The following is a 26,884-nucleotide window of genomic DNA, read 5'->3' as shown; positions in this document are numbered from 1 at the left end:
CTCTCTTGCCCCTCCTTTTTTTTTCCTTTGCCCAACTCCTTGTTCCCCCATCAGGGTCCTCCTCCCTTATGCCACTCTTTCATCCTTCCCCCCCCCTCCCCCCTCGTTCTGTCTCCTTGCCCTTTCCTTCCCAACTAATTAAAACATCAACAAACCTTTGAGACTCACATTCAGTCAGTAGGGAGCCTCTCATTACCCCGCATCCTCACTTACTTTTGGGAATTATACTGTCTTCTCTGATAGGAGGGGCTATTCCTGTTCCCATACTACTTATTGACACTCCACTGTGCTCTGCATGTGCTACAGACACAGTGCGGAGTGGAACAATAATTAAAATGACCACTGCTGAAGCAGACCCAGAATTGGAGTAGCTCCTACCTTGGCCGTAAAGGAAGGGAAAGAGCCTCTGCTATGGGCATAATCCACAAAGAGGAACTCTTACAGATTTAATTTTAAAAAATTAAATTTTTCGTTCTTGTCTGATGCCCTTTAATGTACACCGATGCTAACAATTTTCCTCGGTGCATCCAACACACCTATCATGGCAACCTAATACTGCTTGGGGGAGCATTTCTTTTTTATTCTGTAGAAGGAAGATTCAAATGAATACTGCTCCTAACCATTTGAACATATCACTTACCCCAATCAGTGTCTCCAAAGCAGAACATTTTGAAGTACCTTATTGGTGGGTTATCAACCAAAAGTATAAAGATTGTTTATGCTGGAGAGTGTTGCTGGCTGCCAGCACACATGTCTTTGATCTGTCAGTAATCACAGGCCTCACTGAAGCTCATGGGTATGTTGGCCACTTTTCATTCAGGTTAAATGAGGGAGCAATTAAATGCCCCTTTGTTCAGAGATAGCTGAAACAATAGAAACCACTGTCCAAGGCATTCGACCTCCTGGGAAGACCTGAGCAAGAACTAATTCAGGGACAATCAGAAGGGTTTCCCTGGGGCTTGTGGGGCTGGGGCATTGATTAGTGGAGCTGTGGGTGTCACAAGCACTCAGGATCAGAAAGCTGGGAAAGCACTGGTGAGTGTGGCGCTGGGAGGAAGCCGGGGAGAGAGTTTCTTTTGGGCACAGGACTGGCTGGAAAGCTGGCTTCAGTCTGTGAGCAAGAAAACTGCCTCCTGGTGTTTGTTTCTACTGTGCTCAGGGCAGCAGGACTTTGTGTACACTCTTTGTAAATAAATAGAATTTGCACCAACGAACTAGCTGAATCTATCATCAATTTCTCTTCCTAGTGGAAAAAACCCAGCAAGGCCCCAAATATTGGCTAACTGCGTGGGCCAAGGGGAAACTCTGATTCCCCAGTGCATAATATGAAGGTAGTGCATAGTGCCACACTGAATGAACTGCCTTTTTGGCTGATAGGGATGGTTTAATTTGGGTAGCATAGCAAGTAAGCAATAGTTCTCAAATTGTGGTCTGTGGAGCACTTGCTGGTGATTAACAGAAAGCAGGCACAACATACTTCATGTGCTGCTGCTCCTCCTTGCTCCCAGCTGCTTCTATAGGCATCAGAAGAGCCTGGATATAAGCTGGAAACAAGGGGGAGCAAGTCTGGCTGTCTCCACTAAGGGCCCTTTGCTACATAAAAAGGGTGTGAAAGTCGAGGTGCCCACCTGGATGAAGAGAATGAAGTGGCCAGGCAGCATGTTCAAGGCATCAGATCGCTGGGCCGCGGATGTAAAGAAGGGAAGGAGGGCAGCCAAGGAGGGAGTGGGGGAAGCAGACAGGAAGTAAAGATGAATCCAAGAATAAAAAGAGACAATGTGCTTACGCTGTTGTTCCCTCAAAAGAGATTTATTGCCTTTAAATATAGTTACAAATTACATAAGCACTTTCCTAGGGTTACTTATACATGCAGTGGCATGGCCACAGGGATGTTGTGCAATCACTAATGGGAGCTGAGGGGATCTGTTCAATCATGAATCCAAGAGGAAGGGCTCCAGAGGACAATCTGTCTACTAAAATGTGGTTCACACTATGGAAGAAGTCTGAGAACCCTTTAAAGAAGTGAATTAATGTGTTTCCTTAACTGCATAGTTTACTCAAAATTAAATTAATTGACTTTAAAATTCACACTTAACTACAGCAGTTGTTTTTACTGAATGTTGTAGGAAACACATTTTTTTCCCCATGGGATTCATGGTCTGGTAACTGAACACTTGAGCTTTTCGTTGTCTTGTTAGCAAGTTGAGATGAGCCATTTGGTCACTTTCTAATCAATAACGTTTGCAAACAGTCCACTGCATCATTGTGAATTATAGTGTCTAATTTTGTTCGGTATGCAATTTTCCCCAGTGACTCTTATGAGAAAAGTCACCAATTCTCTGACATTCAAACCACTAGAGAGCCATTCAGCTCATGCAGTTAGCAAATCAATTTTGTATTGTGAAAAAAAAAGTAACAATTCTAAAACTGCCACAATCTTTTAATCTCTGAGACTTGTTAAATTATTATTTGTAACTGACAAGCATATTAGATCTGGCACTGCAATAGTGAGACTGCATTTGACTTCTCTTTTTCTCACATAGGATGAACTGGCAGACATTGGCTCAATATACAAGATTCAGATAACTGGCCCACACAGCAAGTTAAATCAGCCTTGGCACTTAGACTTACTGCATATGAAGCACACAGGCACGAACCAGGAGATGTGGTTAGCTTTCAACTGCTCGTTCAAATGTAATGAAGACAAATGTGTGGAACTGCCAGCTCTCTACGCAGACCAGGATCCTTTGCCTGGTAATTTAAGCCCTTTTTCCTCACTGAGGGTCAGGTTCTGTCCTTGGATGCACGTGCGCATCTCATGTTGATTGCAGTACATGCTATGCGCAGGTTTCCAAAACAAGAATTTTGTCCTAAGATTGTAATGTGATAAATGTAAAAGCAAGAGCAGGCAACACTTCTTTCCTCTAGAAAGGAAGTCAGTCCAATGAAGTCAGTCTTGGGGCAACCTATGGAACAGCTGACACCAAATTAAACATACCTTGTTGATATAAGATTTCAGTCTCTTTCATATTATAGCAAGCAGACAATAGCATGTGGCATTTAAAAAAAATAAATGTATTGATCCTGCAGAGTAAAATAGGTCATAACAAATCAACTGAATAAATGTATGATGTATTATGTAGTGTATGATATTAACCTATCCTTTCTATAAATAAGGAATTGATTACCTAGAAATGTTTACTTTTTTAGAAATGTCAGATATGCAAAGACCCAATATAAGCCAGTGAAAAGGTTTTAAAAGCCTGTCATGGTCAGTTATCATAGAGCTATCCACCAATTTCAATTGCTTTAGTTAGTGTTTTATTGATCTTCATGAGGAATTTACGATACAGAAAATATTACTACAGCCAAAAACCGTGATATTAATTTGCACAAGTTCAGTTTTTCTGCACATTTTTCAAGTAGTAACACAAGCAAATTATTTAGATGTATGGTGTCACAAACATGACAAGATGATGATTACTTCAGAAAATATGGGTAAGAGCAGCCTGCATATTGATAGCTTTCATCCGTGGCCATTTAAGAAAAAGTTTCCCATTTATCCAATTCATTAGAATAATGAGAAGTAGTAGGGATAGTACAGATCATATACTGAAACTATTAGCAACAGCGAAGAGGTTTATTGACCAAGGCTACAGTAGAGAGGATGTTGTATTGGCTAAACAGAAGTTGCTGGGAAAAAATGGGAAGTCTCTCTGCACCCAGAAAGAAACAATAAAATACTCCACATGAAAATTTAAAATCCTAAGCAGTTTTTCTTAACCATTTTATCCCAAATGGAACTTGAACAAACTCAGCAAAACACAGTCAAACAAACTCTTTTAATCACTCACTGCATGTTGGTATGCAGAATTTTGCATGATTAGGAGTCCCAACCTGTATCCATTCACCCAAAAACATTGTTCTTCCTAGGTTTTTGATCATCCAGATTCAAAGTAACAGAAGAAGGTGATACATACACACACACTACAATCATCAGCATGAATCCTGGGGAATGACCTCATGCTCTAAGAACAAAACACAAGCGCCTATCCTGAGTAAAAGGATTCTTTTAACCTCCCAGTGGTATTAGGGTTGACTTACTGATTTAAGACCAGCCACAAAAGGGCAATGCTAAAAAAAAATCAAAATTCAAACACTTATCAACTTGTGAATACAGAAAACACAAAAACAAATTCCCAAATGTGCTAATTTATAACCCCAAGAATGTCTAAAGCAGAAATGATGTCTATGGCGCGTTTATTTTCATTCACTTCTGACTTTTCACTTCCTCGTCTTCTGAGACAAAATAGAGCTCTGTGTGAAAATTCAGATTTTTACTTTGTGAATTTTTCCCAAGCAAAACAAATTTTTGAGTAATTTCCTAAAAATCAGGCACTGCTGTGAATAACACCTCTGTATTAGGAAATTCATATAAGGCCCAGACCTTGTATATGACTTAGGTAGTGTGATTATAAGCCTCATGACCCCCCAACCCAAAGAAAATGTGGTCCTCAATCCTGCATAACCTTCTGCATGTGAATAATTTTATGCATGTGAATAGGCACATTGGGCTTATGTGTGTCTTCGAAATCAGAGCCAATGTTGTTCATATTCCGTGTGTGTGTGTGTGCGCGCGTGCGCGCTATACATGTGATTTTCTATATGGGAAAGTGTTGTTATTGGGGCAGTGTTTTATATTTCAGGGTCACAGTCGTAAATCAATCTAAATTTTCTAACAAACAGGCAGCTTTTCTTTGCATATCAGTTTGCTTACTGGTGACAAAGATATTCTAGAGTTTTATTTGAGTGCAGTCATTCATGGCCTGAAAGAGACAGCAGGACATGGACATGCCTTTAATAAATCCCTTCGTAACACAAATAAAATAAAACACTTTAAAAATAAACAAATCATTGTGTCCCAACCTCTTAGCCCCCCGCAGAGAAGATAAATAGAAAGATCCCTTTAGATAGTAAAGTTAAAGATAAAAGGTAAACCTCAAAATATCAAACCATTTTACTGTCAGCACCAGATGCCTGGTTATAATAAAGGCCATATCAATATCACCTCATCCATTATCAACTCTGATTTTCATGGGAATTTTCCAGGAAAAAAGTATCCTCATCGTTTTGATCTTTACTCAGAGGCAGTCTTTCAGTAATATCCAATCCCTGACCTATCTGCTCCCCCCGCCCCCATATACACAGCTAAACCCTCCCTTGCAAAAGAGCAGGGAGACTTACACATTGTGTTCATGTCTCCTATGTCACCCCACTGGTCTCAACTGGACATGTTGTTTGTTCTGTGTCCAGTCTATCCTATTGATAGTTTCAGTTTCCAATGCAGAGTCATGGTTTCTCCTGTTATGTCCTGATCTGAAGGAATGCCAGCAGTGTTAGGAGTGTAGAGCTCATCCAGTACCAGGGAGGCAAAGTAAGTATTGGACTGGATTCTCCCAAGAGTCCCATCTTGCCCTGTCTTTCAGCTATAGGACCATTTCCAGCTCCTTAACACAGTGCTCCCTCACGTGCAACAGTGGGCAACTCCCAAGTTACCACAGTACTAGACCAGTAGTTTTCAACCTTTTTTCATTTTTTTTTCAAAAATTTCAAATGGAGGTGCGGACCCTTTTGGAAATCTGAGACATAGTCTAAGCTAATGTGTAGTCTATGGAAATCAGTTGTAAGTTTGTAACAGCGATGTTAATTAACCATTGGAAAAATTTACCAAGGATTGTGGTGGATTCTCCTTCACTGGCAATTATTAAATCAAGATTGGATGTTTTTTTCTAAACGATCTGCTCTAGGAATTATTTTGGGGAAGTTCTATGGACTGTTACATAGGAAATCAGTCTAGATAATCACAATGGTCACTTCTGGCCTTGAAATCTATGAATAAAAAATCCTTCTCACCTCATTCAAACAAGTGGTCTACTGACTTCAGTAGATCTACTTGCATGAACAAGGTTATCAGGACTAGGCTCTGGGTGCATTACAACAATGACATATCTTGTTTCTGCTGACCCAGAGAATCCTGCGTCTTAAACCCTAGTTTTTCCAATGGCAGAACAACTTGCTTCCAAAATATCACCTAGGCAGATCATTTGCTTTAAATTGTGTGGGCCAGATCCTCAGCTAGTGCAAATCAATGCAGCTCCATTGACTCCAGTAGAGGTAGGCTGATTTACCCCACCTAAGAATGTTTAGGCACCTTAAAGAGCGTACACTAGGCCTCAATCTAGCACTTAAGCACCTTCTTCAAATATATGAGTAGTCCAGTTGACGTCAAGTGCTTTGCTGGATCAAGACCTAGGCTAATTTTTTTTAAAGTGATGGGGGAGTCCTTGAATACGATAAATAATGCCATACGGAAATAAAAGTTTTCACAAAAGAGGCTTCTTTATGTGCTATCCGCACACAGTTGAATGATGAGGAGAAACAAAGATGTTTCCACCTAACAGAAATGTGTTGCAACATGTATATAAATGTTACCAGTGTGGATATATACAGCCCTTATTACTTGTTAAACTCAGTCAGTATGCAAAATTGGCCTGTAAAGCCCTTACTTCAGTGATATGAACTTTTTATATTTTAAAAGGATTAGAAAAATGACTATATGAAATGTCACAATATTTGTATTCAGCCTTTTTTATTATAACACTCAATATGAATAGCACCAGCTTGTGAAAAGAGCTGTAGGAAAAGTTTAAAAATAAATATCTTGCAGAACACTTTTTTTTTCTCTTTTGCCGTCACCTACGCATGAGAATAAACGACAGCTTTAGCTTGTGGTTTCTTAATTTTTCACAGTGTGTTTTTAACAATCACTCTTAAACCTATAAATTTATCACAGGGAATCCAAGAAACTTGCTGTAATGAAGACCTCATGAGCTTCTGGGAATTTTAATACGATTCTTGTATATTCTGTAGCATTCTGGACCTACATTCTGTAGCCTCTCTGATTTCCGCAGCATACTGGAGATGATTTTGGCATGAGTGGGAGCTGAAACTTCTGAGGCAGCCTAAGATGAATAGATCCTGGCAGATCTAGGGACTTTGATTGAAGTTGTGGGTGCTCAGCACCTCTGAAATCAAGCCTTAAACAATAATTGCGATAGGATGTGAGTTCATCAGCCAGCTTACTTGCCCTTCCATACACCAAAGTGTGTGTGTATTGGTTGATGAACTCACAACCTAAAGTGTGACTATTGCGGTATAAAATGGCTTATTATTTAAAAATAATAATAATGATAACAATAATAATTACAAATATACCACTTCCTCTTCTGAAAGGAATCAGAGTGTCATATTGCTAAAGCTAATAGGTTCTTCTTTAGCTCAAGTTAATGCTTCCAAAGCAGAAGGATCTGAGATAATTAATCATTGTTGCCTCTCTGTAGTTCCTAATAGCCTGGGTGTATAGCTGCCCACAGATTTCTTACATTACTTTGCTCTACCGTGTTGTTCTATCAGAACTAAAATCATCTTTTTGTTCTGGGTGTGTACATTATTGATTAGCACAATGGTGTTCTGGTCCAAGAGTTGGGTTTCTAGGCATAATACAAGTAATAATAATTAATATTCAGATACTGAGCAGAGGAAACAGCTGCTTCTTCTGTTTAAGGATTCCCCCTGTTCACCCCTTCCAAAACAAGTGTAACCATAGTAAGCAGGAGCTAAGGTTGAGATTTTCAAAGCTGAATACGAGATCTAGTCACACAACTGTCATTGGAATTATTAGTTGTGTGACTAAATCCCCTTGTTGGCTTTGAAAAACTGGACCTCGGTTTCTCCTCCTGTACCCAAACCAGTTATCGACTCCTCCATTCTTAAATCTCCTCCAATACTACTGTTCAGCTGCAGTGAATAATGACAGCAGCCTCCCCAGCTTCTCGTCAAGGCTCTTCTTCCCTGGCCTGTGCCAGAGAAGGCAGCAATGGCCCCACCTGTTCTTTCAGGCCCCGCCCCGCTTCCACTGTTTGGCTAGGGAGAGCAAGAAAAGTGGTCACAGCTGTGTCTTCAAAGTTCCACTCTCTGGGCAGGGCTGACAGACACAGGACTTCCTTCCCATAATCCCATATGGTTGCTTAGCAGAACAGTATAATCCCCTTCTGGCCAATTACTAGTTCAGAGCCTGGACTGGTTTTGAAGACCCATCCTCATCTGTCATGCAGCAGAAAGGGAAGGGAATATTTTATTTAAAGGGAAAAGCTGAAGTTGAAAGGATTTAAATGTTAATTGATCATTTCTATTATTTTATATCAGTGTGCTTTAACTTTAGTGTGAGTGTGTTGTGGTCTGATGCATGAACAAGCTTGATACTCTTGATGTGTTTATTCACTGGGGGATAATTACATGAGTTGAAAGCGTCTTAAGACAATCAGATCACAGCTTTCATCTAAGCCATTTTATGACTGTGCAGTTCTTGCTGCAGTGCAGGATGAAAATGGTACACACACAAAAATACAAATGGGGCAAATAGGAATATAGAGCCTTAGGGATTAGAACTAGTGATGACTATGTAAACAGGCAGTGGGATTGGGTACCCAAGAGGTCAGGAGGGATGTGTATAGGTTCTTCTGTAGGTTATTGAATACAGTAGTCAATAGTGCTGATTTTCTGGAAGAGACATTGCAGGGCAGAAGAAAGCTGCATTCTGTAGATTCACAAATGGGGATTTATGCAGAGAGTAAGAATGTGTTGTAGTTAATGCACTGGACTGGGACTCAGGAGATCGGGGTTGTTTCCCAGGTCTGTTACAGAGTATGTGACCTCGGGCAAGTCACTTTGGGCCTACCAGCATTAGAGAGATTTCCACTGATGTAACAGCATCGACATAGTTTCACCCTGATGTAGAGCTTTGCACAGGTATAAAACAGGGTTTATACCAGTGCAGTTTACTCTGTTAATCTACTGGATTAAGATGCACTATTTTCAACCCTGCTTTATATCGGAGCAGGGTGACTCCATTAGGATGTAACTATATTGACAGTGTAACTATACTGACTAAATTACAATGGTGCAAATTTCTGTAATGTAGGCAGGGTCTTAATCTCTCTGTGACCCAGTTCTCCTTGTATAAAATGGGGATAATACTTTTCCCCACCCTGAGTCTGTCTTGTATATTTAGATTATAAAATACCTGGGGCAGGGATCATACCTTACTCTGTGTTTGTACAGTGCCTAGCACAATAGGACTTTGATCTTGGTTGACGCCTCTAGGTACAACCATAATATAAATAATACTTAATAACTTGATAAAAAGGTGAACTATGTAGCTATCCGTGGAGCTGCATAACTGCATTCTATACAGACCCTGCCTCTAATTAAAAACTTTTAAGGTGCCATTTTATGGTACTGTGCCTTTCCTTTTTTAAGAATATATCAAGTGATCTTCACATAAAACAATACAATAGAACCAAAGCATTTTCATAAGGAACCCAATTATGAGACAAGATGACAGAGAATTTCCCTTGTTATACTGACTGTTTTAAAAATTTTCTTTTAGTTGTGGAATATTCCATTCATGTGTACACTGGAGACATAAAGAAAGCAGATACCAGTGGAGAGGCTTATCTTCTTATTCAAGGAACGAGAGGTGACTCTGGGAAAAGATGGCTTAGTAATTCAAGAAGTGGACCCATCACTTTTGCCAGAGGCCAGGTAAAAGAACTGAGGAAAAATAATTGAAATTGTAAATGTCTCCTTAATAATACCTCACGTTTACATAGAACTTTTCATGCTAAAGGATGTTAAAAGTACTTGACCAGCCTGCCCATTCCATATAGGGATCATTTTACCTACTACCAAGTGACAACCATCTCTGGGATGAAATGTGGTTGTTCTTCTGCACCATCAGCTTGCACAACAGAGAGATAGTTAAATTAATGAAGTATTTTTGTTCAGAAAATTAGATTACAAACTCCTTGATGCAGTTAGATGCAGTTATCTAAACTATGGGCCAAATGCACCATTGGTGGAAGTGCATAGCTCTCCATAAGATATCTTGGTGTTGTGCCTGCTTAAATGAATATGGCACTGTGTGTTTTGTGAACGATCATGAACACCTACCTAGCAATATAAACAATAAATAATAATAAGGCAAATGTCCCATTCCAGTCCTCATTCTCCTTCTTTAGTTTGTCCATTCAGAAATTCCTTATTAACCTTACAAAAATCTTCTTGGTTTTTGAGAATTCAAAAACTTTTGCGGAAAAAATCCTGGAACAACTGTTGTCAAGAGTATAAGATAGTTAAAGAAAATTTCAGATCAAAATCTTACAGATACCTTGTTAGACCTCAGTGTCTGATACAAATTCAGATTTGCAAGACATCGTTACATTTTTATCAAAGGTCAATGTAAAATCATTCTATACGGAACCTACATGCATTTCTCTGTTACTAAGCTTTTTGCAGCTGACAGCCCTTCAACACTGAGTGGTGTTGAATGGAAAGTGAAGAACCAATGAATACTGCTTCAGTACCACTGTAACCAGAATCCAGATTATCCAGATTCAGTTTAGTGCTTGCTGCTTTAGTCACCCCAGGGCATGATGAGGAGAACCTCCTTGTCAAAATCCAGGAGTTGCCATGACTGCCACTTTGCAAAGATATATGGGAGAGGCCTTGACACTGACTCATCAGCAGAAAACCAATCTGGACTATGTTACCGATTATCTCTACAATGGATGCTTCCACATTGTGGTGAACAGAATGGGAATGAGCTGCTTCCACTGTAAGAAACTCCCTCCTCATGACTCAGCCTGATGAAAGAGTGCCTGGCTTTGAGCTGCCATGCTCTGTCTGGTGCAAGCTCAACCATTTCAAAGGTGGGGCAGTAAGGGGTGCAGCAAATAACCACACCTGGGGACCTGGGAAACTCTTGTGTGGTTGAGAATGTTGCACACTTACTTGATGGCTTCTTACTGTGTGCTGATCTATCAGCTGTTGAATGACTAAAACATGTGATGCCTACCTAAGTCCTTTTGACGTTTGTCTTTTTGATTCATACATCTGTATTATCTCTCTACTTTTGCATTTTCCATCTTTATTATGCATCCACTAATAATAACAACTCCAGAAGAACATATGAAATTAAACCTTTTGCTATTTTTTTTACTTTAATAGATAGACATTAGTCAGGTCTCTGAATGTAGCTGAAGTACCTCAAAGAATCTTCTACTTGACGTATATTCTCTCTGTACACTAAACCCTCCTGTTTTCATTTTGTCTGCTGATTTTCATTCTTAAAAGTTTCAGAAGCCAGGTTTTATGAAAAATGAACTAGATCTTTGCTGCTCATTGCAGCCTTCCAGTTAGTCTAATTAATTTGCACAGTTCTGCAGCAGAGTGGAAAGCCCTACCTGATATCCAAGAAATATGGAGTTAATCCCCTGATCAGACTTTACAAAGGAAATCGGGAGACAGTAGTGAAAGAGGACTTAGAATGGTAGGGCTACCCAGGCTTTGAAGGATATTGTATGGAACTCAATGGGGCCATCTATTTGTTAGGTAGATGAGGATGATACTTAGAGAAAGCAGGATTCCACAAGCAGTTGGTAGAGACATGAAATATTAGTGCTGGCTGAGAAGGGTGGTGGTTCTGTTTTCTTTCTACATATATAAGGCCTCTGCATTTTCTTTATTCTCCTTGTAATAAATTCACTTTTAAAGTACCCTTAAGAATAATGTATTGAGGCAGGGAACTCATGGACTGACTCACTGATTTTTGTGAGTGCTGCGTTAGCTGATTGACTCCAACAATGAAGACACTCCTGTTCTTTGAGTCCTCAAGTTTTTCTCTTTACATATCCAATTTCTGTTCCCCTTCTCTGATATGTTTGCTTAGGGGAGCTACAACGTCACCTGGAGCAGGACTCTTCCATCTGTTTGAGTCCAGTATCTTGATTTTTTACTTATTGTTTAAAGATTCTAGAGTTCAAGTAATAACAGCACTCTTTGGATTAATGGTACTCACTACTCTTCTTAGTGTATTCTTTACCCTATCCTCCCTGATGACAATCTGAAAAAAAAACGCCTACTTTTTTGACCTTGATACTTCACCCTTCCACTCAGATGAGAATTTGCCAGAGTAATCCATGTATTCATCGCCTCCAGGTTGGGCTGTCATAATTCATTGTACCTGGCACTGAACATGGTAGCAGTGTAGGGTTTCCATTGCCAGTTCAGGTCTTTGGCCCATCTTAAAAGCCCTTACTGGGTCAGAATCAAGCTACATCAGCAACTGCATCTTCATTCAAAATTCACTTGGACAACTGTTCCTCTCTAGAATAACAAAGTCTGGGAGAAGTTCGTGAGCGCCAGAGATAAAGTAACCTTAGTTGTGGAGGTTTTGTTGGGGAACAAGTTTCCCAAAGAGGTCAGACTAATTCAATTATTTATCGCATGCTTCAAGACCCTGAGCTTGGAGGCCTGAGTCACCAAAATATTTAAGTACATTCTCTACTTTAAGCACAAGTAATCCCATCCATATTCAACAAAACATTCCCTTAATTTTAAGCAGTTACCTAAGTCTCATGTGCTTAAAGTTAATCATATGCTTTTATGAGAGCTTTCCCACCTCTAACCAGACTGAAGAGAGGTGTTTGGGAAAAGAGTGAGAAAACAAACAAACCAAGAACTCTGTCTCTCTCTGTGTGTGTATATGTGTGTATCTTATGCCAGGAAAGAAGAAGATCAAAAGACTTAATTAAGTTCACTAAGCACTTCACCATGCAAATCTAAAGTACTTGAGAAGCTCTTTTGTGTGATGGAGATGACTTCCATAGAAAATCCTAATATAGATACATAGGTATAATGTCACTTCTTATAACAGTCATAATTCATCCAATTTAGTTATTTCATCCTACAAGCTTAGTAGAAATTGGCATCTTACTGGAACTTCAATCTGAGCTTCAAAGTTTCTGAAAATACTGTTTATCAATTATAGTGATACTTTAAAATTCATCAGAAAAGTCATACTAGTCACTGACACTGGAAATATCAATTAGAGCACATACTGTTTTATTGTGCACTTGAAAGAAATGGAATGACAGGACAAGGGTAAAGTAAAGTGCACTAACATACAAAGCAATGTCCACTTATGCAGAGGTAAATTCACAAGTCATATATACCTACCGTGCACAACCACAATTAAAATTATTCTCAAATTGCAGGTGGATGTTTTCAGAATCAAAGCAGTTCACCTTGGCAAGCTGAACCAAGTTCTTGTTGGATTTAAAAGTTTTAAAAAAGGTACTGTACAATAATTTTCAAATAAACTATGTGCCTGGAATATACAGCATTGCATTGTAACAAATACCATATAACAACATTGATTATCATCAGATGTAATGGGGGTCAGAAATGCAGAAAAACAACTGTTAAAATTATGATTTCAGATCATATGTTTAATGAGGTCTGTTCTATTTGGAAACTAGTGAAAAAATTGAAATTGCTGGACCTTTTCAGTTTTTTTCTGTGTTTTTGTGTTAGATTGTATATAACCTGGTTTCACTTCAATTCTCAATGTACTATAGGAGAATCATAAATGGTATCCAGTGAATTACATAGTGGAAAATTATGAGACATTTCTTGTTTGTTTTTTACAATAAGTGGCTTGTTTGATATATTTGGGTCTGCCAGTAGATTCAGCAAATATTTTTATTTTCCAGCAAAAGTATGTTATTTTTTCTTGTTTTGCATCTCATTTGGCTATCATTCCCCACTCCAATACACACATACACTGTTTTAACTTTTCCATTTTTAAAATTATGGACATTTTTATTAAGTATAAAATAAATCCTTAATCACTCAGGGTGAAATGCTTTCTTCCTCTGCCACCAGGGGAGAGGAACAAAGATCAATCAGTTGAGGTGAAAAGAGGGGCATGGAAGAGGGGGAGTGTTGGCTTCAAAATATTGTCCTCGTTTCCTATAGAAATCCATTCACAGGTGTTTAAGGGGCTCTGGGGATGTGGGTGGGGTGGCAGGCAGAGAAAGCTACACTCCCTGCAGCATCATTTCTCCCAACTCCCCTCCAATTCTCAGTATAAATAATGCTTGCAACTTCAAAGTAGGTAGTGACAGTTGGGGACAGTGTGGGATCATGGCTCCTTCAGGACTCTCAGTGCCATGCGGGCCAAGTGGCCATGTGGAGACACAGAGAAGAGATGCAGGTAGCCCTGGCCTCTGCAGATCTCCTGAGATTAATGAGTTGCAGACCATCTCTGAGAGTGGCAAACCCAGTTCCCCATTCCTACTCCCACTATTGAGAGCAAGAACGTGGAAAATTCAGGAGCCAAATTCATGGAGTTTCAAGTCATTTATATAGGAAAAACCCTAATAGGGGGCTATTTGCCTCTTATTGCTTAAAGTGAAAGGGTGAAATCTGACCCCACTGAATTCAGAGTCATAACTCCCATTGACTTAAGTAAGGCCAGGATTTCACCAAAATAGTTTCCTCCTATTTAGGATTAGCTTAAAAACAGTCAGAAATATGTCAGGACCAAGTGCAGTTCAAGTGACTCAAGCCAGTAGCTTCAGTTTCAGTGGGGATGTATGTGGATTTGTTTCTCATTTCTAATCCTCAAAGTCTAATGATAATACATCAGTCCTGGAATAATTCATTGTTATACGCAAGAAAAGTCCGGAAAGGGCTATTTTAAAAACATCCTTTATACTAGTTTTCTTTTGTTTCTTTCTTATGTTGTCAAACAAGTCATGTCACATGGGTACAGTGTAACATGCATTTATTGCACTCTTAGGTCAGTAATATTCCTCCCGTGGAGGAGGAGAAAACTCTTGAGCTGCATGAGTTATCATCACTAATAAGAAATCTCTATGGCCCCAAACCTGGGAGGTGTTTCATGTCTTCTGTGAGTTGCTGAGTCCTCTGCATTCTCGTTTAAATCAGAAGCTTCAGCTTGTGTAGGCAGAGCTTATCATTGTTACTTGACATGCAATCAATTAATATATTTGTTTTAATCAGATGACTGGTTCTTGGAAAAAATTGTTATAAAAGAAGAAAGTTACCCTTTTGCCACTCACATCTTTGCTCACCATGACTGGATCAGCAAACACTCAAAGAAAGATTTTACAGAACTAGAAATTCCATTGAAAGGTAATGCCAACAAAATGTCTTTTGCTTACACAAGTTAAGTTTCAGAGTAACAGCCGTGTTAGTCTGTATCCGCAAAAAGAAGAACAGGAGTACTTGTGGCACCTTAGAGACTAACAAATTTATTAGAGCATAAGCTTTCGTGGACTACAGCCCACTTCTTCGGATGCATATAGAATGGAACATATAATGAGGAGATATATATACACACATACAGAGAGCATAAACAGGTGGGAGTTGTCTTACTAACTCTGAGAGGCCAATTAATTAAGAGGAAAAAAAAAAAAAAAAAAAAACTTTTGAAGTGATAATCAAGCTAGCCGAGTACAGACAGTGTGATAAGAAGTGTGAGAGTACTTACAAGGGGAGATAGTCAACGTTTGTAATGGCTCAGCCATTCCCAGCTCAGCCATTCACAGACTCCAAAGAGAGACTGCAGAGCTAGAATTGATATGCAAACTAGACACAATCAACTCCGGTTTGAATAAGGACTGGGAATGGCTGAGCCATTACAAACGTTGACTATCTCCCCTTGTAAGTACTCTCACACTTCTTATCACACTGTCTGTACTCGGCTAGCTTGATTATCACTTCAAAAGTTTTTTTTTTTTTTTTTTTTTTTTTCCTCTTAATTAATTGGCCTCTCAGAGTTAGTAAGACAACTCCCACCTGTTTATGCTCTCTGTATGTGTGTATATATATCTCCTCATTATATGTTCCATTCTATATGCATCCGAAGAAGTGGGCTGTAGTCCACGAAAGCTTATGCTCTAATAAATTTGTTAGTCTCTAAGGTGCCACAAGTACTCCTGTTCTTCTTTTTACACAAGTTAGTGTCGCATGACTAAGCACTGTTGAGTAAATTACAATTTATAAATTAATGTAATGATTTATGGTGACTTATAAGAAAGATATGTATTCTGAATATATATTTCTTCTAAATATAGAAATGACTGTGACATCTAATCCAGTAAAATACTTTGATACTAAAAGCAGAGGACGATGGCAAATGTGGGTGTACTGTACACACATACCAGAAAGAGTTCCTGATATTCAAGTTGTTGTGTTTGGAACAAAAGGGAAATCTGCTGCACAGAAGGTTCAGAATCTGAAAAATGACCCTTTTTTGGTTAGTTTCTTTTTATTATATTTTATATGGATCTTAACAATGTGTAACTGGGAAAGATACATTGTATTTTCTATGTGCCGGATTGTACACACAGATTGCTTTATTGGTCAGAGTTGATATCTGATATCTCCCATGCACCAAAAAAACAGTACTACTAGAACTACTGGTACAGGAAGTGAAACCAGATATTGTAGGGATAACAGAAGCATGGTGGAATAGTAGTCATGACTGGAGTATGTATTGAAGGGTATGTGCTGTTCAGGAAAGACAGAAATAAAGATAAATATGGTGGAGTAGCATTGTATATTAATTATGAGATAGACTGTAAAGACATTAGCAGTGATGGAATGGATAAAACGGAATCTGTTTGGGTCAAAATCACTTCGGGGAAGAAAGCTACCAGAGGCTCCACTGGGATAGTGCTTGGGGTCTTTAAGATCTGATATGGATATGGATAGAGACCTCTTTAATATTTTAATTAAATAAATACTACTGGGAATTGTGTGATCCTGGGATACTTTAATTTCACAGATATAGAGTGGAGGACAAGTGCTACTAATAATGGTAGGGGTCATATATTCCTGGATGTGATAACTGATAGATTTCTTCACCAAATAGTCACTGAGCCAACAAGAGGTGATGCCATTTTAGATTTGGTATTGGTGAGTAGTGAGGACCTCTTAAAAGAACTGGTTGTAGAGGACAATCTTGGTTTTCATGATCATGAGACAATTCAGTTTAAACTAAATGGAAGGCTAAACAAAAATAGATCTGCAACTAGGGTCCTTGATTTCATAAGATCAAACTTTAAAAAATTAAGGGAATTAGTTAGGTAAGTGGACTGGACTGAAGAACTCAAGGACTTGAATGTGGAGGAGCCTTGGAATTACTTTAAGTTAAAGTTGGAGAAACTATCTGAAGTCTGCATCCCAAGCAAAGGGAAAAAATGTATGGAAGAATTGCAGGCCAAATTGGAAAAGCATGCATCTCAAACAGGTTATTAAGAGAAAGCAGACAGCCTACAAGGAATGAAAGATGGGAACAATCAGCAAGGAAAGCTACCTCTTGGAGATCAGAAAGAATAGAGAAAAAGTGAAAAGTATAGAGGAAAAATCCAAGTAAATTAAAGATAATATAGGCATGAACTAATACCTAAAGGAATACTTTGCCTCATTTTTTAATAAGGGTAATGAGGAGCTTAGGGATAGTGGCAGGGTGGCTACTGAAAATGAGGATATGGAAGTAGAAATTACACTATCCAAGGTAGAAGTCAAATTTAGACAGCTTAGTAGGACCAAATCAGGGGGCCCAGATAATCTCCATCCAAGAATATTAAAGGAACTGGCATGTGAAATTGCAAGACCAATAGAAAGGATTTTTAATGAATCCATAAACTTGGGGGTTGTACTCTGTCACTAATTGCTAATATAATATTTATTTTTATAATAATTACTAATATAATATTTATTTTTAAGAAAGGAAAAGAAAGTGATCCAGGAAACTACAGGCCCATTAGTTTGACCTCAATAGTATGCAAGATCTTGGAACAAATTTTGAAAGAGAAAGTAATTGAGGACAAAGAGGTAAATGGTAATTAGGATAAAACCCAACATAGCTTTACAAAAGGTAGATTGTGCCAGACCAACCTGAACTCTTTCTTTGAGAAGGTAACTGGTTTTTTTAGTCAAAGGAAATGCAATAGATATAATTTACCTAGATTTCTTTAAGGCATTTGATACAATTCCATATGGGAAATTATTAGTTAAATTGGAGAAGATGGGAATCATCATCAGAAAAGAAAGGTGGATAAGGAACTGATTAATGGAAAGACTACAGTAGGTCATACTGAAAGGTGAACTGTCAGGCTGGAGGGAGTTTACTACCAGAGTTTCTCAGGCCTCGGTCTTGGGATCAATCTTATTTAACATTTTTATTAATGACCTTGGCGCACAAAGTGGGAGTGTGCTAATAAAAATCGTGAATGACACAAAGTTGGGAGGTATTGCTAATATGGAGGCGGACCAGAATATCATACAAGAAGAGCTGGAGAACCTTGAATACTGGAGTAATAGAAATTGGATGAAATTTAATAGTACAAATTGCAAAGTCATGCATTTAGGGATTAAAAACAAGATTTTTTTGCTATAAACTGGGGAATTATCAATTGGAAGTGACAGAGAAGGAGAAAGACCTGGCTATATTATTTGATCACAGATTGACTTTGAGCCACCAATGTGATGCACCCGTGAAAAAGGCTAATGCAGTTCTAGGATGCATCAGGCAAGGTATTTCCAGTAGAGATAGGGAAGTGTCATACAAGGCACGGGTGAAACCTCATCTAGAATACTTTAGACATCTGGTCTCCCATGTTCAAGAAAGATGAATTCAAACTGAAACAGATGCAGAGAAGGGCCCCTAGAGTGATCAGAGGAATGGAAAACCTACCTGAGAAGAGGAGACTCAAGGTGTAATTGGTTTCCCCCCTTAGGATGCCACCTGATGTACTGGGATACTGCTGAGCCCACCTGTTCTGCCAGCCTGAGCACCCTTTTTCCTGTCTTGCTGAGCCAGGCTATTAAGCCTCCTCCAGCACACACACAGGCAGGGCCACACCCAGCTGCAGAGAGACACAGACACTGAGATTAGTTCTGGGAAGACTCAGTTTAAGGGACTTGCCCCAGCACTCAGGTGTCCACCTCCCTTGGAGAGTAGACCCAAAGGTATATTGTGAAATCCACCTCCTCCCTCAATGTGGAGGAAGATATGCACAGCCTCTTATTCCCCCCCCACACACCCGCCTAATTATGAATTGTACAAATGGGGTTATATTATAAACAAGAAATAGGTTTATTAACTACAAAAGGTGAATTTTAAGTTTTTAAAGAGATCGTAATCTGCTTTGTTCTGTTTGCTAAGCAAAAAAAAAAAAACCACGCAAACTAAGCTTGTTTCACTAAAGAAATTGGTTACAAATAGCAATTTCTCACTCTAAATCAGGGATTCTCAAACTTTTGTACTGGTAACCGCTTTCACACAGCAAGCCTCTGAATGTGACCCCCTCTTATAAATTAAAAACACTTTTTTATATATTTAACACTATTATAAATATGCTGGAGGCAAAACGGGGTTTGGGGTGGCGGCTGACAGCTCGCCCCCCCCCCCATAATAACCTCATGACCCCCTGAGGGGTCCTGACCCCCAGTTTGAGAACCTCTGCCCTAGATATTGTTGCAGACAGATTACAGAAAGTCTTGAAAGGCAGCTGAACTGGTCTCCAGCTTGAGACCTCAGGTATTATTATTCACAAGCTAGACGCCTTCCAGCTTGGGCTCAACCCTTCTCACTTCAATTCAGTTCTTATTTCCAGGTGTTTCACAGTGTCTCTTTGGGTGAGGAGACAGAGGAGAACCCTGATGATGTCACTCCCCTGCCTTATATAGCTCTTGTGTAAGGCGGGAACCCTTTGTCTTCCAGTGGAAAAACACTGGCATTCCAAAATGGGAGGAGGGCTGTCCAGTACCAGGTGTTTCTGTAGGGCTGTGGCAGCCACTATTCATAGGTTGTCTTGAGCATCCACAGGAAGACTAAGCTCTTTTACAGTCCATTGTCTTTGCTAATGGGCCATTAGCACTGTCTGGCTTTCTCATTATTGTACCTGAAGGGCTAATTGAGGGTGACACAAAAGTAACCCATTTGAAATACAGATACATAGTCAGTATTTCTAACTTCAGATACAGAAATGATACAGGCATACAAATTGGATAATGACATTCATTAAATCATAATCTTTCAAATGATACCTTACAAGACCCATCTTGCATAAAGTACATCTCAGTTATTTCATATCCATATCATAAGCATATTTCCATAAAGAATATGGAGTTTAATGCCACATAAGGAGCTTGGCTTGTTTAGCCTAACCAAACAAAGGCTGAGGGGAGATATGATTGCTCTTTATAAATGCATCAAAGGGATAAATGCCAGGGAGGGAGAGGAGTTATTAAAGTTAAGTGCCAATGTGGACACAAGAACAATTTGATATAAACTGGCCATCAACAAGATTAGGCTTGAAATTAGATGAAGGTTTCTAACCATTAGAGGAGTGAAGTTCTAGAACAGTCTTACAAAGGGAGCAGTGTGAGCAAAAAACCCAACTGGCTTCAAGACTGAGCTTGATAAGTTTATTGGGGGATGGTATAATGAGATTGCTTACATTGGGAGATTGCAACTGCTAGTAGCAAAAATGCCAGTAGCTGGAGATGTGCGGGCTGTGGGTGGTTGAAAGGGAGTAGTTGAGGTTGAGAAGTGAAGCACAAATGAGGAGTTGAATCCTTTAACTGCTTTTTTCCTTGCTTTTCCTGATTTGCATTAGTGGCATTGCAGCAATAATACGTATTAGCCCCTACATGACCACCTTGAAAGAGCTGATGTCCCAATGTACTCATCAACTCTAAGGCCAGAAGAGAACACTGTGTTCATCTAATCTGACCTACTGCACATCGCAAACCACAGAATCTCACCACACATCTTTACATTCAGCCTGAACAACCAATGGGTAGCCTTAATTCCAATTACAAGTGTAAATTTAAATATAAACACTTAAACATCTGTAAATTTCAGTTGTCTCATTTCTACATAAAAATGAATACCAACTTTCCAAACAGTTGCTAGAACATAGATCACCTCTTCACTAAAGTTTATTCATAAACATGAAGGAAAAATATATGACAGCATCCACCATTTGCAATCTGACCCTATATTTTATTTACCCACACCAATACAAAACCACTACACAACTATGTACAAAAAGTAATTTATGGAAGCCACCACCAACCCTATCCTGATCATGAAAACACATGGAAATTTAACCAATAAACATGGTCAGAGTTCAAGGCTGCCTGTTGGTTGCTCAGGTCGAGGATGGAGATCTGTGGGCTGTGAGCAGGGGACTGGAGGCAACTAAGGTTGAGAAGAGGAAATGATAAATGGAATGTAGCTGGGATGTAGTTGTGATTTCCTTGCTTTTTACAGTTTGAGGTGGGCTTTGTAGTCTAGATGCTTTAACTTAAAGTTAACAAAGTTTTTTGTGGGAGATATATACTGTACTGTATGAGTTCAGATTCATTTTCTGATTTACCATTGGGGTTTGTTCACCCCTGCTCAGCATTCTCATCTATTCATTCATCTTTCCAAATGAGTTAAGAGAAATGAAACAAAACAAAATCCAAAAAAAACCCCAAAAACTTGCCTTATACCTAATGATCAAAATGATTGTGTAAGGTATGTATGCATCAGTTAACTTTTTTTAATTATTATTTGACAGCTGACTGTTGATGATATTGGTGATGTAACAAAAGTTTCCTTCGTGTTATCTGGCCCACGTTTAGGAAGAGGAATTAAACTTCACAAGGTATTTCACATAAATTGCATTTGACCTGGATGCATCATGCATAATAACAATAGAAAAATACCTTTCGGAAGTACATTACCTTATACAATGTAGAGCACTTCTTTGTAATGCGACAATATTATTTATTAGCATGTGTTAGAAATAGAAGGTGAAATTCTGGCGCCATTAAAGTCAATGGGAGTTTTGCCATTGACTTCAGAAGAGCCAGGGTTTCCCCCCATAATATGCAATCTCTGACAGAATATGTTAAATGTATTGATATTTGCTGAGTCCTATATTTTGTGAGCAAGTCCATATCACAAAATCCATTATGTAACAGGGGGCAATATTTTCCATTGATGTATGCTTTTAGCAGGTATAGGGGCCCTGCATGAAAAGAGTGACTGACTTCTGCTGATTCACAGTGGCCCCGATTCAGGAAAGCATTCAAGCCCATGTATAAATCAACCTCTGTTCAGGGCAATAGGTGCACAAGTGGCAACAGTTTTAGTTTTTAAACTTCCTAAAAGAAAATCCAGTCAATTCTCTCATGGCTAGCTAACAGTTATGTACTGGAATTGGAGATAGGATTGCGGGACAATGTCTTCTCTCTCCTTGAGCTTGATCCTGCATGCTGCTGAATGCTTGACATTAACGGAAGTGGAGAATCTTGCAGAATCAGGGCACTTAACAGTTTGGGACCGGGGTAGCTCTATGTATTTTGCCGCCCCAAGCACGGCAGTCAGGCGGCTTTCGGCGGCTTGCCTGCCAGAGGTCCACCAGTCCCGCATCTTCAGCGTACCCACCGCCGAATTCCCGCCGAAGCCGCGGGACCACCGGACCTCCCGCAGGCGCGCCACCAAAGGCAGCATGACTGCCACCCTCACGGCGACCGGCAGGCTACCCCCCGCAGCTTGCCGACCCAGGCACGCGCTTGGTGCGCTGGTGCCTGGAGCTGCCCCTGTTTGGGACTCCAGGGCATAAAGTTAGCCATATGGAATTCTTAAGCTTTGGAGCATTTTAAATGCTCAAGGACCCCAGTACATAAAGTTTGGTATGTACTTGATGGTCTGCATTCCAGGTACTCTACAAAAAGAAATTTATATCTAGAGTCCTTAGTCACTTAAGGTCTTTAAGGCTGAAGGTTTCTGTGAAGAGAACTTTAATATCTTGCATATAAAGTTTCTACACAAAGAAATTCATGCCCTGGAATGCTTAAAGCTTAAGAAATAATTTCTGGAGCTCTGTAGATGCTAGTCTTGTACTTTATGTTGTAACTCTGAACCTTAGAAAAAAGTTGGTATGCACATGGATGGAGCTATATTTTTATATGCTAGCCAATCGCTATTTTTCAATTTGTATTTTGTAAATTGGCCTAAGAGTCAAAGAGTGTGCTTTTAAAAAAATAGTGTAAAATACTGGTTTTTCTCTTCAGAAACTCAGAAATGGACAAAATGGATTTTCTTCAAACACTTTTACAAAATTTTTACAAAATTTTCACTTTCAGGCTCAGACTAAACATGGATAATTTTTACTTAAAGGGAAAAAAATAAAGATATGAACAACTGAAACTGTCAGATTATAATGAAGGCCCAACATAACCTTTACTATAGTATTTATTGCCAAAGTAATAGGGTGAGTTTTTCAAAAAAGTTAAGAGTTAAGTGCCCAGTTTTCATTGAAGAGCATTGGCATTTTGGAAGTGGATTAAGCTAAACTGAATGTGAGTGTTCACACAGGGGTTTAAAGCAGTTTAAATAATCCACTTTAAATTCACACTTTAATTAATTTGGATTAATTTTCCTGAGTGTCCCAGGCCTGGTCTATACTACAAAATTAAGTTGACATAAAATGCCTTGGGTCAGCCTCGTTGTACATGTGTTTACACTTAAATTGTCTCCCACTGATGTAAGTGCCCCTTTACAGCAATGCAGTAACACCACCTCCCCAACTGGTGTAGAGTCATGATTGATGTATTGAGGTCGATGCAGAGCAAGTGCAGACAATATTACTTATGTCAACCCTAACAGCAGCTGTCTCACAATGCCTGACATTGAACTCTCCTGGTCATAATTGTGAACTCCACTGTCCAGGGGTCACAGAAATAAGAAGGCTCCTGTCCCCTTTAAAGCCCTGCAAATTTTTGAAATGCTTTTTTGTGATTGTCCAGTTTTGTGAGCACAACAGGTAATCCTCCATTGTTATGTGCGACTGCCCAGCTGACTATGCCAGTACACACTCCAGATGCGCTCCGGCTTGGAGTAGGCAGGAGATATTGGATTTCCTAGGCCTATGGAGAGAAGAGGTTGTGCAAGCATAGCTATAGACAAGCCATAGAAACATGGACATCTATAACCAGATTGCACTGGAGATGCAGGAGAAAGGATGCCTGATCCAAATCAGAAGGAGAAAGAAGAGGACTTGGGAGAACATGTTCCATGAGATCCTGCAAGCCAATGCTGCATTAGATGGTGAGCAAAGGCCTGGAGGATGAACAGTGCAGATAAACTGAAGAAGGAAAGAGTGGACAGGAGAAAGTCCCAGAAGGAAAAGGAGAGGAAGATGCACCAGGACATAATGGACCTTCTCAGCTGCAAACACAGATGTTGCAGACTCTTGTGGAGCTACAGTAATCATGGGCTCACCTCTCTTTGCAGTCCATGGAGAACTTCATTACAACACCTCCCTACATCCTGCTTCAACATTCCACATGGCATTAGGGCCACATCCCTATCCTTACCACTCTATCCCAGGGGACATTAAGGACAAGCACAGCTTCACATACACTGACCTATGAAATTCACGGTTGTGTGTGTGTAGGTAAAATGGACATGAATGTTCTTTCCTCGTAGTAAGTTTTGTTCCATTAATTTATTAAATTTTAAATTTATTTGCTTTTAAATTGAACAGATTTTTCTTTGCGCTGGTTTTGTTACCAAATAAAATTCTATTATTTGAAAAATAAGTCATTTTTATTAGTTCACAACAGATGCTGCAGAGTGCTTAGCAGCTCTTAAAGCCCCCACTTTAAGTTGGGACAACTCATAAGATCAATGACAGCACAGTGTAATAATCATAAATATACAGCAAGCATCGCAAAATTAATAGGAGCCTTGACAGGGTTATAGTCATAGCTGTACACCAAGCACCACACAATTCCTAACAGATCCCAAAACATCAGGGCCAGGTAGAGCACAGTACACAACAACACATTACTGTGTTTCACTGTTAAAGTGCTCTTTCAAAGCTGCCCTGAGCTGTATAGCTCTGCATTGAGCTCTTCTAATAGCCTTTTCTCTGGCTGTTCAAACTCAGAAGACAGCTGTTCCATCTCCATCCTCTACCTCGGTGGCAACTTTCCCTGCTTTGCTTCAAAGATATTATGCAGGATGCAGCAGGCAGCTATAACCGTTGGGATGTTATTGCCACTGAGATCCAATGTTCTGAGTCAACTATGCCAGTGTCTCTTCAATCTACCAAAAGTCCATTCAACTGCCATTCTAAACCTGCTGAGCCACAGCTGAATCTTTCTTTGGTGCTGTTGAGGTGGCTGGTGTAGAGTTACATGAGCCAGGGGAAAAAGGAGTAGGGTGGGTGCCCCAGAATCACTTTTGGCATTTCAACATACATTGCCAATCGTCATCTGCTGGTCAGGAAAGAAAGTCCCTGCTTGCAGCTTTTTGAATAGTTCTGTGGTTTTAAACATGCAAGCGGCATGCACCTTCCCTGACCAGCCAACATTGATGTTGGTGAAGCATCTTCACTGATCCACCAATGCTTAATGCACTTTGTGACAAGGTGGTCTGGTGCCAAAATAGGGATATGCTTGCCATCTATTGCTCCACCACATTTTGGGAATTCCACTGCTGCTAATCCATCCACGATGTCCTGTACATTGCTGAGAATCACAGTCCTGTGTAGCAGGAGATGATTAATGCCCCTGCATACTTGCATGACAATGGCCTCCACATTGGAGGTGGATTTTCCATCTCCAAAATGGTTTCCCACTGACCAGTAACAATCCAGCATTGCAAGTTTCCCCAGTGCAATCACCACTCGCTTCTCTGCTGCCAGTGCAGCTCTCATTTTGCTGTCCATGCTCTGGAGGGCTGGGCAAGCTTGGCATATAGATCCAGGAATGTGGTCTTGCACATCCCAAAGTTCTGCAGCCACTGCTCATTATCCCCAGCCTGCATTACTATGTGATCCCATCAGTCTGTGCTCATTTCTCAGGCCTAGAAGCAGCACTTTACCACCTGCAGCTGCTCCATGAATGCCACCAACAGCTTTGAAATTGGTTCTCACTATGTCCCACACTAATCTGTCCTCTGAGGTATCAACATGTTCCCCACTCTTCTGGTTCTTCTTGTGGCTCTACAAATAGTGGAGGATCGTGCATCCCATGGTTGCAACGCTTATGACAATAGTGCAGAGCTGTGCAGGCTCCATGCTTCTGTCAGAGATGGTGGAGAGCAAGGAGGGCTGCATGGGTTTGTGGGATTTTTAAAAAAGGTGCAAAAATTATGGATATAGATGACATTGTGGGATGAAGACAGTTGCACTCTGGGAAGTTGATCCCAGTCACCCCTGCATGGTTTGTTTCTGCCTCACTATGCATTGCCAGAACTTCCTGGTGAGTATGCTCAGCACTGACACAAGGAGCCAAGTCTGCACACACACAAGCAATATATTAACTGTGGCAGTTTTATGACAATGTAACTTGTGTCAACCAAAGTTTGTAGTGTAGACATGGCCTCAGAGTAAATAAACCCTTGTAGTGTAAAAGCAGCAAAGAGTCCTGTGGCACCTTATAGACTAACAGACTTATTGGAGCATGAGCTTTCGTGCGTGAAAAAACTTCAGAACCAGACTTCAAAGAGAAACTACTGAGCTTCAGTTCATCTGCAAATTTGACACCATCAGCTCAGGATTAAACAAAGACTGTGAATGGCTATCCAACTACAAAAGCAGTTTCTCCTCCCTTGGTGTTCACACCTCAACTGCTAGAAGAAGGCCTCATCCTCCCTGATTGAACTAACCTCGTTACCTCTAGCCTGACTCATTCTTGCTTGCATATTTATACCTGCCTCTGAAAATTTCCACTACATGCATCCGAAGAAGTGGGTATTCACCCACGAAAGCTCATGCTCCAATACGTCTGTTAGTCTATAAGGTACCACAGGACTCTTTGCTGCTTTTACAGATCCAGACTAACACAGCCACCCCTTTGATCCTTGTAGTGTAGACAT

At 39.9% G+C, this 26,884-nt stretch overlaps 1 protein-coding gene across 1 annotated transcript in view; it reads left to right on the top strand.

Moving 5' to 3' along the window:
* The window catches only part of RP1 (RP1 axonemal microtubule associated), a 258,962-nt gene that overhangs the window by 167,904 nt on the left and 64,174 nt on the right, over positions 1–26,884 (top strand). Inside the window, exons 36-41 of the mRNA XM_054020164.1 lie at positions 2,544–2,754; positions 9,509–9,663; positions 13,176–13,254; positions 14,989–15,120; positions 16,065–16,246; positions 21,570–21,656. Coding sequence (XP_053876139.1) covers positions 2,544–2,754; positions 9,509–9,663; positions 13,176–13,254; positions 14,989–15,120; positions 16,065–16,246; positions 21,570–21,656 — 846 coding nt within the window. The remainder of the gene's footprint in view (positions 1–2,543; positions 2,755–9,508; positions 9,664–13,175; positions 13,255–14,988; positions 15,121–16,064; positions 16,247–21,569; positions 21,657–26,884) is intronic.

The sequence above is a fragment of the Malaclemys terrapin genome, chromosome 2 (genome assembly GCF_027887155.1).
Source record: "Malaclemys terrapin pileata isolate rMalTer1 chromosome 2, rMalTer1.hap1, whole genome shotgun sequence".
Taxonomy (NCBI): Eukaryota; Metazoa; Chordata; order Testudines; family Emydidae; genus Malaclemys; species Malaclemys terrapin.
Note: the sequence above shows the minus strand (reverse complement) of the source record. Positions and strands in the feature narration are given on the sequence as shown.